Source organism: Temnothorax americanus, unplaced genomic scaffold, assembly GCF_048541705.1.
Source record: "Temnothorax americanus isolate GAGA-0224 unplaced genomic scaffold, ASM4854170v1 Scaffold157, whole genome shotgun sequence".
NCBI classification, from domain to species: Eukaryota; Metazoa; Arthropoda; class Insecta; order Hymenoptera; family Formicidae; genus Temnothorax; species Temnothorax americanus.
The window spans coordinates 71,737-84,757 of NW_027509294.1; the positions used below are offsets into that span (position 1 = coordinate 71,737).

The 13,021-nt window shown below is 40.3% G+C and overlaps 1 protein-coding gene and 1 long non-coding RNA gene across 3 annotated transcripts; both read left to right on the plus strand.

Moving 5' to 3' along the window:
• Positions 1–1,827: 1,827 nt before the first annotated feature.
• On the plus strand, positions 1,828–2,963 carry LOC143895386 (uncharacterized). The gene is made up of 2 exons (XR_013256315.1): positions 1,828–2,487; positions 2,844–2,963. It is a non-coding gene; the product is annotated as an uncharacterized LOC143895386 (long non-coding RNA).
• A 171-nt stretch (positions 2,964–3,134) lies between these two features.
• LOC143895385 (uncharacterized) lies at positions 3,135–6,778 on the plus strand. 2 transcript variants are annotated; one of them, XM_077402454.1, is made up of 7 exons: positions 3,135–3,406; positions 3,653–3,866; positions 4,335–4,391; positions 4,537–4,719; positions 4,845–5,098; positions 5,330–5,483; positions 5,938–6,778. In XM_077402454.1, exons 2-7 carry the CDS (start codon positions 3,794–3,796, stop codon positions 6,063–6,065), a joined length of 849 nt encoding a protein of 282 aa, XP_077258580.1. In that variant the 5' UTR covers positions 3,135–3,406; positions 3,653–3,793; the 3' UTR covers positions 6,066–6,778. The 2 variants fall into 2 exon arrangements, with proteins under 2 accessions (XP_077258580.1, XP_077258581.1); XM_077402455.1 differs by lacking the exon at positions 4,335–4,391 and having other exon boundaries at positions 3,154–3,406.
• The last annotated feature ends 6,243 nt before the right edge of the window (positions 6,779–13,021 follow it).

Consider the following 13,021-nt stretch of genomic DNA (forward strand, 5'->3'; position numbering starts at 1 on the left):
CTCTATAGTTTTCGGTGTCCAGGTGTATTAATACCTTGAATTTGATGGCCACGTGTTCCAAGTTGCCGATGACGAGGTCCACATAGTGCGCTTCGTAGTTTTCGGTGTCTACATGTATTAATACCTCGAATTCGATATCTACGTGTCCTACATTGGGTGCGTTCAGCCGATACTTTGCTAGCCTAGCAATCGTGAGCAGTCGCTCGTTTTCGCTCGTTTCCTCTTTTTTGACTTACTGGATTAAAAAGAGAAGAAACGAGCAAAAACGAGCAACTACTCACGATTGCTAGGCTAACGGAGTATCGGCTGAACGCACCCATTCAGATTTAAAGTTATTAATACACCTAGACACCAAAAACTATGAAGCGCATTATGTGGACCTCGTCATCAGCAACCTGGGACACCTAGACATCAATTTCAAGGTATTAATACACGTAGACACCGAAAACTACGGAGCGCGATATCTGGACCTCGTCATCGGCAACCTGGGACACGTGGACACCGAAAACTACGGAGCGCACTATGTGGACCTTGTCATCGGCAACCTGGGATACCTAGACATCGAATTCAACGTACGATTACACCTGGACACCGAAAACTATGAAGCGCATTATCTGGATCCCGTCATCGGCAACCTGGGACTCGTGGACATCGAATTCAAGATATTAATACACGTAGACACCAAAAACTACGGAGCGCACTATGTAGACCTCGTCATCGGCAACCTGGGACACGTAGACATCGAATTCAACGTATTATTACACCTGGACACCGAAATCTATGAAGCGCAATATCTGGATCCCGTCATCGGCACCCTGAGACACGTGGACATCGACTTCAAGATATTAATACACGTAGACACCAAAAACTACGGAGCACACTGTGTGGACCTCGTCATCGGCAACCTGGGACACGTAGACATCGCATTCAACGTATTATTACACCTGGACATCGAAAACTACGAAGCGCACTGTGTGGACCTCGTCATCGGCAACCTGGGACACGTGGACATCGAATTCAAGGTATTAATACACGTAGACACCGAAAACTACGGAGCGCACTATGTGGACCTCGTCATCGGCAACCTGGGACACCTAGACATCAAATTCAACGTACGATTACACCTGGACACCGAAAACTATGAAGCGCACTATCTGGATCTTGTCATCGGCAACCTGGGACACGTGAACATTGAATTCAAGGTATTAATACACGTAGACACCGAAAACTACGGAGCGCACTATGTGGACCTTGTCATCGGCAACCTGGGACACCTAGACATCGCATTCAACGTACGATTACACCTGGACACCGAAAACTATGAAGCGCATTATCTGGATCCCGTCATCGGCAACCTGGGACACGTGGACATCGAATTCAAGATATTAATACACGTAGACACCAAAAACTACGGAGCGCACTATGTGGACCTCGTCATCGGCAACCTGGGACACGTAGACATCGCATTCAACGTATTATTACACCTGGACACCGAAAACTACGAAGCGCACTGTGTGGACCTCGTCATCGGCAACCTGGGACACGTGGACATCGAATTCAACGTATTATTACACCTGGACACCGAAAACTACGAAGCGCACTGTGTGGACCTCGTCATCGGCAACCTGGGACACGTGGACATCGAATTCAAGGTATTAATACACGTAGACACCAAAACTACGGAGCGCACTATGTGGACCTCGTCATCGGCAACCTGGGACACCTAGACATCGAATTCAACGTACGATTACACCTGGACACCGAAATCTATGAAGCGCATTATCTGGATCCCGTCATCGGCAACCTGGGACACGTGAACATCGAATTCAAGATATTAAGGGGAGATATACACCTAGCATGGTCAAAAAAAATCGATTTTTCTTTTTTTGCATTTTCTTGAAGCTTGAGGTCTCAAAAATATCTGGTTAAAATTGCAAGTCAATATCTCGATAAATAACGAAGTTACAGCCGAGAGAGTGAACCGTCTCCGAGAGCGCAACAAGCGAAAACTAAAGGAGAACTGAAGAATTTCCGTCACGATTATTCAGCATTGCCAAAAACGGTGTTAGATTCCATCAAACCAATTTACGAAAACCTCAGCAATGACAAATTGTTGGAACGCTGTGTTGGCGGATACACACAAAACAGCAATGAGAGCTTCAACCAACTGATTTGGAAGATAGCTCCAAAAACGATGCACAGCGGGGCCAAAATTGTTAACATTGCTGCATTTCTTGCAACATGCACGTTCAACAATGGTGTCACGTCATTGTTAGAAGTCATGAACGTGTTAGGAATATCGGTCGGATCGGGCGCGCACTTGTACGCTGCGCAAGAAGACGAAACTCGCATAGCGAAAGCCGAGCTGCAAGCGCAAGAACAGACGAAAGAAGGACGAATACGGCGCCGACAACAAAATTTAGCCAATATGAACATTCCGTTGACTGCAGAAGACCTACACTATGGAGCTGGTATCGATGATTCCATGTAAGTTGACAAATTTCATGATTTATTCATTCCCAAATTTTCAAACGCGTTTTTCTCAAAACCACGTTTTTTAAATCGGTACCCAAAATTTCTTGAAAACCAATGAACCGATCGCCTTGAATTTTTTTTGTGGTTATTCTATACATCATTATCTAGTACTTGTCATAGGATTTTTTTTTTTCGTTGCTTAGTTTTTGTTTTATAGGCAAAATAATAACTCATTTTTGGTCGAAAAATCGCTATGTTATGTTCAAACGTCCGTCATTTTGTCATAAATCGATATTTTCAAAATCGGCTATGACAAGTACTAGATTATAGTATCTAATTTAATAATCTTTTTGGTTTTTTTGTTTCAGATGATTTTTGAAGAAACGCCAGTGGGTACCGTTTACCCGGATTTTTTTACGGCGCTCCAAAGGTTATACCACAACCTCGTCAATTTTTGATTTTTTTTAATAAAAAAAATTGGACATATTCTTGAATGTGTATACTTTTAGATAGAAAAACTCCCAATCCGAAATTTCAAATAGTTTTCCTTAAAAAAATTCGAAAAAATGACCTTTTTTCGGCCTCCTAGGGGTGCGTTCGGGGAGCTCGCTATTAGCGTTATTCGGTACTATCGGTGTTCGGGGAGCTCGCTGCCAACGCTATCAGCGCCATCCGTGACGTCATTGTCTGTAGCGTTTGACGTCATAACTCACGCTATCAACGCTCTTGCCTCGGAGGTGGTGTATGAGTAGCGTTAGCGTTTGCAAGCTCTATGAACAGTAGCAGTAGTAAATTCTAAGCGCATCTAGATTACTCATTATCCATGCACAGTTCAATTTTCGCCATTTGTGTAGCCGACCGTTAAGCGATTTTTGCAATTGCGATAGGAATGATACATTGTTCACTATTGTTTTTTGATACATTTTTGAAGGTAAATCACACAATTCTCGCATGACGCTTTCGTTTTTGCTTCACGCTCGAAAGTTTGATACGAAATGCTCGTTGGGATGAAATAACGTTTATAATATATACGGGCGAAAGTTGCCTGAACTCGTGAAATTATTAATTGTCATTGACATCCGCGTTTTCTGTCATAAAATTCTTGTAAACTTTCAAATAATTTTGTATCGAGAATTTACGAGTTTACAGTGAAGATAACTTTTGATATCTTTTTCAGTCCAGCTCGCATTTTCCGTACATCTACTTCTTAGAGAACACTGGCCCAGAGATACAGATTGAGAGTGAAATGGTTTTGCATTTCAACTTTTTTTCAAGTTAACTTTTTCAACTGTACGTAAAAATATACGTAAAAGTGAAAATGTATGATGCAGAAACGCAAGAGTATTTTACTCTTCAACTTACTCCCGTGGATGCACTAAAAGCCCGACGTGGTAAGTTAAAAAGCTTATGAGATTGTTTTTCATTTTTAGTTATTACTTATTACTTTACTTATTACTTTAGGCTGCGTTCAGAAACTTTACTCGAGTAAAATTTCCATCTTTTTTTGTACCTTTTACTGAGAATTGAATAAGGATAGAAGAATAGAAATTTCACTTGAGTGAAATTTTTAAACGCAGCCCTAATTATTATTGTTATTTGTAAAGTAATAACTGTAAAGAAAGAAAAGGTAAATAACATTTTGTTTTGGGTTGTCTTGATTTAACTTTGCTTGAATCCATCTTGGAGCTTTATTTATATACCTGTCATATTCTATTTTATCTTGAAAACTTTTATTTGTAATATTTGTTTTATGTAATTATCCATTTCCTTCCTTTCAGTCATCTTTATTATTGTTTGCATTTCTTTTTTCTTTGTTCTCATTTCTTTAATTCTCTCATTTCTCTGTTACCCCTATATAGATAAGGCTTTTGCAAGACAATTAATAAAGCATGCACGTGAATTAAAAAATGACGAGGGTGAGTGCTTAATAAAAATTGTTTTAACAGTATGAACACTATGGGTAATGAATTAATTCATCTTAATTTGTTTGATATGTACATATGTCAAACAAATAATATGACAGTCATTTTTTAATTTTTATACACGTTTTATTTGTTGCAGATATTGTAATAGTATCGGACATAGACGATGTAGTTCCAGATGATACAGTTCCAGACGATACAGTTCCAGATAATACAGTTCCAGACGATACAGTTCCAGACGATAACGATGTATTTCAAGATTCAGTTCCAGATGATTCAATTTCAGGTTTAGACACAGTTTCAAATGAAGAGGTTTCAGAGAGTAAGTAAATTATATGCTTACAATACGGTTACAATTATTACATTTATTAACATTTTATTATATTCCGTTTATTAACATTTTACAAACATAGCACAGTATATTAAATGTTTTTCTTTGTTAAACAGATTTTATATGGTCTCATGAAGCTATTTTGCTTCTTTTAGAAGAATATCGTCAACAAGAACAAGATATGTATCTTGGAAAAGTAAGGCATAAAAAAATATGGGAACAAATTGCTCAAATTTTAACTAAAAAAGGCTACATGGTTTCCGGCAGACAATGCTGTACACGGGTAAACACTATGAAACGCACATATAAATCTGTGAAGGATTTTAATAAAAAGTCTGGAAACGGTAGGCGAGAATGGAAATATTTGGACGTAAGTGTATAATGTATGTACATATATCACGTTTCAGGGATTGATATATTTTTCGGTGTAGACTAGTGTAATGATAAACTAATGTTTGGTTCAGAGATTAAGCGGATTGGTTTTATTAGTTTACACTGAAAAAGTTCCTCTCTCAATCCGTGAAATGCAGTGTACACATGTATATAAAACCACCTTTCCTATTTAGACATAACTTTATTTGAAATTGTATAAACTGTTTAGCTGATGGAGAGTCTTCTGGAAGACAAACCGTACATGGAACCTTTGAGTACATTATCTTCCACTGGTGCAGAAACGATTAAAACAGAAAATCCTAACTCTTCCCACAACTTAAATATCCTTGGAAAATCTTTTAACGTGAATATTAGTGTGCCTTGTAAGTCAATATGCATTTGCGTAAATCGATTGACTGCGTGATAGAAAATTTCTAAAGATTCGGGAAATTTTATATCCCGCAGCCTACGTCTGACAATGTCGTTGTCGGATATGGGATATATGAAATCTCAGCCTTAGGCCGGCTTAGGCTTCACACCTTAGCTGAAAAAAGCAGAAGCAAATCAGAACTCTCAATCATAATAGGCAATATGTATTGGCCCACACGGCATGTAATATTTGTGGAAGATTGTTTTCAATTAAAACAATGTTTCACAAATATTACATGCCGTGTGAAGGTATATACTATTAAATACTGCTTACTATAAGTGAGAGTTTTGATTGGGCCTTTGCCTTTCTGCTTTCTGTTTTTCTGCTAAGGTGTGAATCCGGCCTTAGGCACAATACACTTTTCAGTACAAAAGACTAAAGATATATATATTTTTGTACATTTCTAGGTAAACGTAAGGCTAATGATGTTTCCCAAAAAATAGATGACGAACAGAAAGAGAAAAGACATAAGGAGAAGATGGAAGTCAAACATAAGCTGCTGAAGAAACTGGACAAACTTATTGACAAACTGTAGAATATATAACTGTAGAACATTACTTATATAAAGTTGTACAATACGCGCGAACCAAATCTGTGCGCAATATAGAGAAAAATCGTATATTTTTATAAGCAATTAATTATTTTATTTTCTTTTAGTTATTTATCTAGAAAGCGACGAGATGTAGACTATTTTCCAAAATTCACTACCAGTGCTAAAAATCTATAATGCATGTAACATATATTATAGATTTTTAGCGCTGGCAGAGAATTTTGGAAGTCGTAATTTGAGCATTTAATTTTATTATTTTAATCTAAAAACGATGAAGAAGTATTGTACACTATACTTTAATAAGTAACTTAATTATATGCGTTATTTAAAAATTTTGTTACAATTAAACTATTTGTGAGCTAGAAACTGACTTCGACTGATATCACATTTGTCGTATGACGAATTTTTCAAATGTGTTGATCGGCTGTAGAATAGAAAATTTCTAGAGACTCAAGAAGTTTTGTATTTTGTAGCCAATTAACATGTTCAAAAAATTCGTCCTCCAACTAATGTAATATCAGCCTTAGACTATATTATTTTCTATTCTTCAAAAAGAAAACGAGTACTTTATTAAAAATGTTTAGAGTATATCAAAGTTGAATATTTGGATATTTTAATGAATTAGGTAATAACTTTTCCCTACTGGGTTTCTGTATTAACTGTAAACACATAAAAATAAAATCATACTATAAGATTTATTTTGGAATTTACTAATCTCCTTGTACATTCAGATTAAACAGTAATTTTATTTAACAATTTAAAAGTAATATAATTTAATACGTTTGCTATTATACGTGACACATTTCTTGATAAACTGCTGTTACATATATATAACTTAGAATTATTGGAAATAGAAAATGAAAAAAAATAAGAAAAAACTTGATACTCGCATTGGAATTAACGCTAATTAGTGTCGCTATAAAAACAGAACAATTAATCGTAAATTCTCGATACAAAATTATTATAAAGTTTACAAAAATTTTATGACAGAAAACGCGGATGTCAATGACAACTAATAATTTCACGAGTTCAGGAAACTTTCGCCCGTATATGTTATAAACGTTATTTCATCCCAACGAGCATTTCGTATCCAACTTTCGAGCGTGAAGCAAAAACAAAAGCGTCATGCGAAAATTGTGTGATTTATCTTAAAAAACGTATCAAAAAAGAATAGTGCGTGAACAATGTATCAATGCTATCGCAATTGCAAAAATGTATATAAATCGCTTAACGGTCGGCTACACATGTCTAATTCTTAATGTTTCGCACAGAAAATCTCTTTTGGCAGCACCAGCACGTGCATCAAGAACATTTATAGCATTTTCCGCTACATCAATCGCCTCAACATCATTTATTTCAAAATCAAGAGCGTCATCTTTTTCTAAACAAATATTGTGCAATATGCAACAAGCAAGAACGTGTGCAGGAATTTGATCGACTCGCACCATTGCAAGTACAGTCAACAGACTTCGGAATCTTCCTTTCAACATTCCAAATGTTCTTTCAATGGCAATTCTCGCTGAAGAGTGACAGAAATTATAATTTCGTTGTCGTTCTGTTAAATGACCATTGTCTCGGTATGGTGTCATTAAATTTTCGTGCAATTTGTAAGCCAGATCACCGACTAAGTGGCTGTCTTGTGGAAATTTTGTAACATTACCCAAGTAATGTTGCACTTCAGATTGACGGAACACTCGCTGATCATGTACGGATCCAACATTTCCAACAAAACAATGTATAAACTGGCACTTATGATCACAGATAGCCTAAACAAAAAGAAAAACATTACAAATAAATAATTACAAAATGTAATTAAAAATATAATAGAAAAATTTAAAATAAAACATGAAACATACTTGAAGTTGAATGGAATGGTGACCTTTCCGATTGACATAAGATTCAGGGTACTTTTTTGGAGCTGGTATGTTTATGTGGGTGCCATCTATAGCGCCAATAATTTTCGGAAAACCACTCGTGTTTTCGAATCCTGCCCACACTTCGTCTACCCTTTCACCTGTAGGCCACCTAATAATAATAGACGCAAGCTCAATGAGTGCCTTTACAACACGTCTTGTAATATATAGTGAGGTGCTTCTACCAACGTTGAAGCGTTCGCATATTGAACTAAACATAAAGAAATAGACATAAAAACTGAATTAAAGATTTGATCATAGTTACACTGACATTGATATATACAAGGTAAAGCAAAACAGTCGAAAATTATATATTTCAATAATAAAAAATAGTTTACAAAATATTTTGACATTTTTTTAAATAAAATACTAAATTTCGTTAAACTTCACTTTTTCAAAGAAAAATCATTGCACTGCATAGCATATCTTCTTAATGTCGTATAACTTTTGTAAGAATAATTTTTTCGTATCACTAAAAATAGCGAAGATATTTAAGGTAGTAATTTTAAGTGCTGTACCATGCATATATACGTAAAGAAAATTCTGTATACAGCACGATAATAAAAGTAACAGTTTATATTTTTATTATCAAACACACAGATGTCAATAACAACCGGACATTACAAAAAATTAATATAACTTACCGAAAGGAATCTGGGGTAGCCATCCTCCATAAGGCCAACAAGAATTGCGTTCGCGGAGAAATCATAGGGGTTCCATTTGTTATTCTGTGTAGTCTGTGCTCAATACGAGACAGAATGTAATTGCAAGTTTCAGGTAACATCCTAAATTATATACACATAACACACATATTATATAATATACATATTTTTTATTTATTTTTTTAGAAATTTTATATATTAGTAATTCATACCTGAAATGGGCTTTAAATTCTTTTTTTGTCAATTTTGGTATTAACTCTTCTACATAATTTTCTATTCTTGTTACAGTTCTTCTTGGGTTTCTTCCAATTAATTGTAATTCTTCATCATCGCTTTCAGACGATGAAAATTCTAATTCTCGCACTATAAGCGATACTGCTGTTACAACAATCTTTTTGCGATCTTGTTGCATTTTATTCTTTATAGACTTGAGACTGACAATGAATATTACACACCGACAAGGAAACGACGCACAACCGAGAGGAGCTTTTTTTCTCGTGCAGAAACTGTGTTGTATATGTCTACTTCGAATAACAGTACCTAAAAAAAAAATAAAACAAGAAAACACAAAAATATAATTCATTTTTCGTATACAAAATATCTATAAGTACCATTTTTTGCTATTAACTGAAACTATATTATTATAATTTTTATAGTTATAAATGTAGTCAGCACATTTCATTTCTTACTTGTTACCGTTCTTCTATTACTGTATCATTTCTTATCTTAATGTTATATATTGATTTATCTTTTTTATTCTTATATAATAAAGAAATAAATATAAAAATAGTAGCAATGATAAAATAATGCAAATTAATTTTTGTTCATGTGGAAAATGAAATAATAAATATAATTTTTTATATATTTTAATGATTAATAACTCCCCCGATGGGTTCCTACCTTGCCGAAGCCTCGGGGCGGGTGTTCGTGGTTCGCGGGACGCGGGGGACGACGGGACCGCTCGGCGGACCCGGTGTTCTCGGGGGCTGCGGGTGGCCGCCCTGGGGCGGGTGGGGGGGCTTAAGGGCGCGCACGGGGATCACCCGCTCAGGGGTGTAGCCGGGCGCGCCCGACCAAAAGGAACCCCCCAAGCCAAGGTGTGAGCAACCGTGCTGATGGCTGCGTGGCGCAGGGGGTGCTGCGTCACTAACGGTGCCTCCCGGAAACCGGGCGACCTCCGGGAGAAACCCCTTCGGGGGCAGCCAAGCCCCGGGCATTCGCGGCTCTGCCCGGGTGAGATCGCGCGACCGCGGTACTCGTGGGAATAAAATGCCAAATTTATTAAATTTAGAGTACGAGGAGGTTCTCCAGGGCGTGGCCACCTTAGCAGGTGGCGAGCGACCTGAGGAAAATAGACCGGGCAGCTTGGGGAAGGAGCCGAATGAGGCCCAACCACAAGCTGGTAAAAACCGGAAAAAATTTAGTGGAGCGGCACGTCGCCGCTACAAAAAACAGAAGCAGATGGAGGGGAGCAGCGGCGCTGAAAAGCCCGCTCCAGAACCGAACTCTGCTTCTGCAGCAGCGCTGGAGACGGGGGAGCGAGCTTCCGCTGGGACGGGCAAACGTCCCAGATCGGAACAGAGCACACCCAGTCCCAGCATTGTACAGCTGGGCAAAAGGCCTAAAATCACTCCAGATCAGAGGACTTTTGCCCAGATAACATCCGGCCTAGTGAGGGTGGCCATGGTTCCCATGGAGTATCCCGAACGAAAGCTGAACGAACAAGAGGTTGCTCTCTTGAAGGAAAAGGTGAGGGGAAGTATCCTGAGCATTGCGAGGGGTACTAAAGCTCCCACCTTCAAGGGCACCTCAGATAGGGACGGTGCAGTCATTTTTAACTGCACCGATGTAGAAACCGAAGGGTGGCTTCGAAGCCTAACTTCGGTAATAGACCTTAACGGGGTCCGGCTGCGTGCGATGCGGCTCGATGAGCTGCCTAGGCGGCATCGAGTGGTAGTGCATGTAGAGGACCCTAAGATGCCTGTCAAGGAAGCGATAGAGCTACTTGACAGACAAAATGAGGGTCTCCAAGCCGCGGATTGGGTGGTCGCGAGGGGTAGCGAAAGTAGGGATGCTACGAGCACCCACTTCGCTGCCCTTATTGGGGAGGGAGCGTTGAGTGCTCTTAAAGCGCTCAACTTTAACCCCTTCTGCGGACTCAGCCAGGCGACAGTTAGGTTGCCTGGGGGGGCCCGCAGGGGGGCCTTAGGAAAGAAGGAGGATAGATCGGAGACTGCCTAATCGATGGCAGGCTCTAATATCCCCTTCACTCAAATCAACTTGCATCACAGCAAAAGCGCCTCGGCGGTTCTAGCCAGGTGCGCAGCTGTGATGCACACAAAGCATTTATTCCTCATCCAAGAGCCGTGGCTCGTCAAAGGACACATTAAGGGCCTTGGAGGTTGTGGTAAATTGTTCAAAGCAGACAACACAGAAAGACCAAGAACCTGTATTGTGGCGAAAGGTCTGGATGCCTGTCTATTACCACAATTCAGCGACGGCGATTTAGTAGCTGTAAGGCTGAAACTCAATACAGACGATGGAGGGGTCAGGGACCTGATAGTGGGGTCTGTTTACATGCCCTACGATTCGGAGGAACTACCCCCCCAAAGAAACATGATAGAGCTAGTAACTTATGCGAAGGAAAGGGGACTAGAGCTCCTCTTGGGCTGTGATGCGAACTCACACCATTTGGTGTGGGGAAGCTCCGACATAAACCCAAGGGGGGAGAGCCTACTTGACTTCATCATGAGCACTAACTTACAAATCTTAAATAGAGGAACAGAACCCACTTTCCTGGACTCTAGAAGACAGGAAGTGATAGACATTACGTTGTGCACGAGGGGTGTGGTGGATCTGGTGGCGGGATGGAGGGTCTCAAATGAACCTTCAGGGTCCGACCACAGACAGATCCGCTTTGACCTTGTGAACTTACAGAAAGATGAACAGTGGGGAGAGAAACCCCAGGAAAACAAACTGGGAGGGCTTTAGAGCCGACTTAGTCAGTCGGCTAAAAAATGCGCCGACCAAATTCCATACAAAGGAGGACCTGGAGATCGCAGCGAGCTTCGTAAGCGACGCTATCGGGGAATCCTTTGAACTAAATTGCCCATTGAGGCCAAGAAATGCCTCGGCCGGTGCCTCATGGTGGAATGCAAAGCTATCGAGGCTCAGGGCCGGGGTAAGAAGGCTCTTCAATAGGGCTAAAAATGTAAATACGTTGGAAGCCTGGGAAAAGCATAAGGCTGCCCAGCGAGACTACAAAAAAGCGATAGTCAACGCCAAAAGAACGGGGTGGAGGAGTTACTGCGAGGGGATTGAGAGTGCTCCAGAAGCATCCAGACTCTGCAAGATCCTCTGCAAAGAGAGTGACCCACAGTGGAGCTGTCTCAAGCTCCCTAATGGAGAATTCACAGAAACAACTGAGGAGACTTTGAATCATCTCATGGAGGTTCACTTCCCGGGATTTCAAAAATCCTCTTCAGCCACGGAGAAACAACGACAACCTAGGGCCGTTTATAAGCCCAGGGCCTGGGCGTTGGCGGCAAAGGTAGTTTATCCACAAGCGGTGGAGTGGGCGGTTCGCTCCTTTGAGCCCTATAAGGCTCCGGGACCGGACGGCGTACTCCCTCTGCTCCTACAGGAGGGACTCGAAGAGCTGGTAGGCCCATTGACTAAAATCTTTAGGGCAAGCATAGCTCTGAGACATGTCCCGCAAGCATGGAGAGCCACTAGAGTGGTCTTCATACCTAAGCCTGGCAGAAATGGACACATTAAAGCCAAGGATTATAGACCCATCAGCTTGACCTCTTTTCTATTAAAGACCTTGGAGAGGCTAATTGATAGGTTTCTCAAGGATGGACCATTAGCGGACCACCCTCTAGCCAGTGCTCAGTATGCCTACAGGGAGGGCAGGTCTACGGAAACTGCCCTACACCACCTGATAGGCAAGATAGAGACGCAGCTGGAGGCGAAAGGATACGCTATTGGAACCTTCTTGGACATCGTAGGGGCGTTTGATAGCACCTCGAACAAGGCCATTAAGGAAGCAATGATTGCACATGGGGTCCCGGAACCGCTAGTAGACTGGGTGGAGGATATGCTGGCGGGGAGGAACCTAACAGTCACGCAAAGAAATATTAGTATCATTGGTAAAACAAACAAGAGGTGCCCGCAGGGTGGGGTTCTGTCCCCTCTGCTGTGGTGCCTAGTAGTCAATGATCTTTTGGTGAAACTACAAAAGAAGGGGTTCCTGACCTGTGGCTATGCGGATGACGTAGCTATAGTGATCACAGGATCCTTCTTAGATACCCTAAGGGACCGCATGGAAGATGCCCTAAAGATCGTCCAAAAATGGTGTGAGGCC

Bases quoted from the DNA above. Each gene is read 5' to 3' on its own strand.
- LOC143895385 (XM_077402454.1), top strand. From the start codon at position 3,794: ATGTATGATGCAGAAACGCAAGAGTATTTTACTCTTCAACTTACTCCC. The intron at 4,720-4,844 runs GTAAGTAAATTA...TTTGTTAAACAG, and splicing joins AAATGAAGAGGTTTCAGAGA to ATTTTATATGGTCTCATGAA. The intron at 5,484-5,937 runs GTAAGTCAATAT...GTACATTTCTAG, and splicing joins CGTGAATATTAGTGTGCCTT to GTAAACGTAAGGCTAATGAT.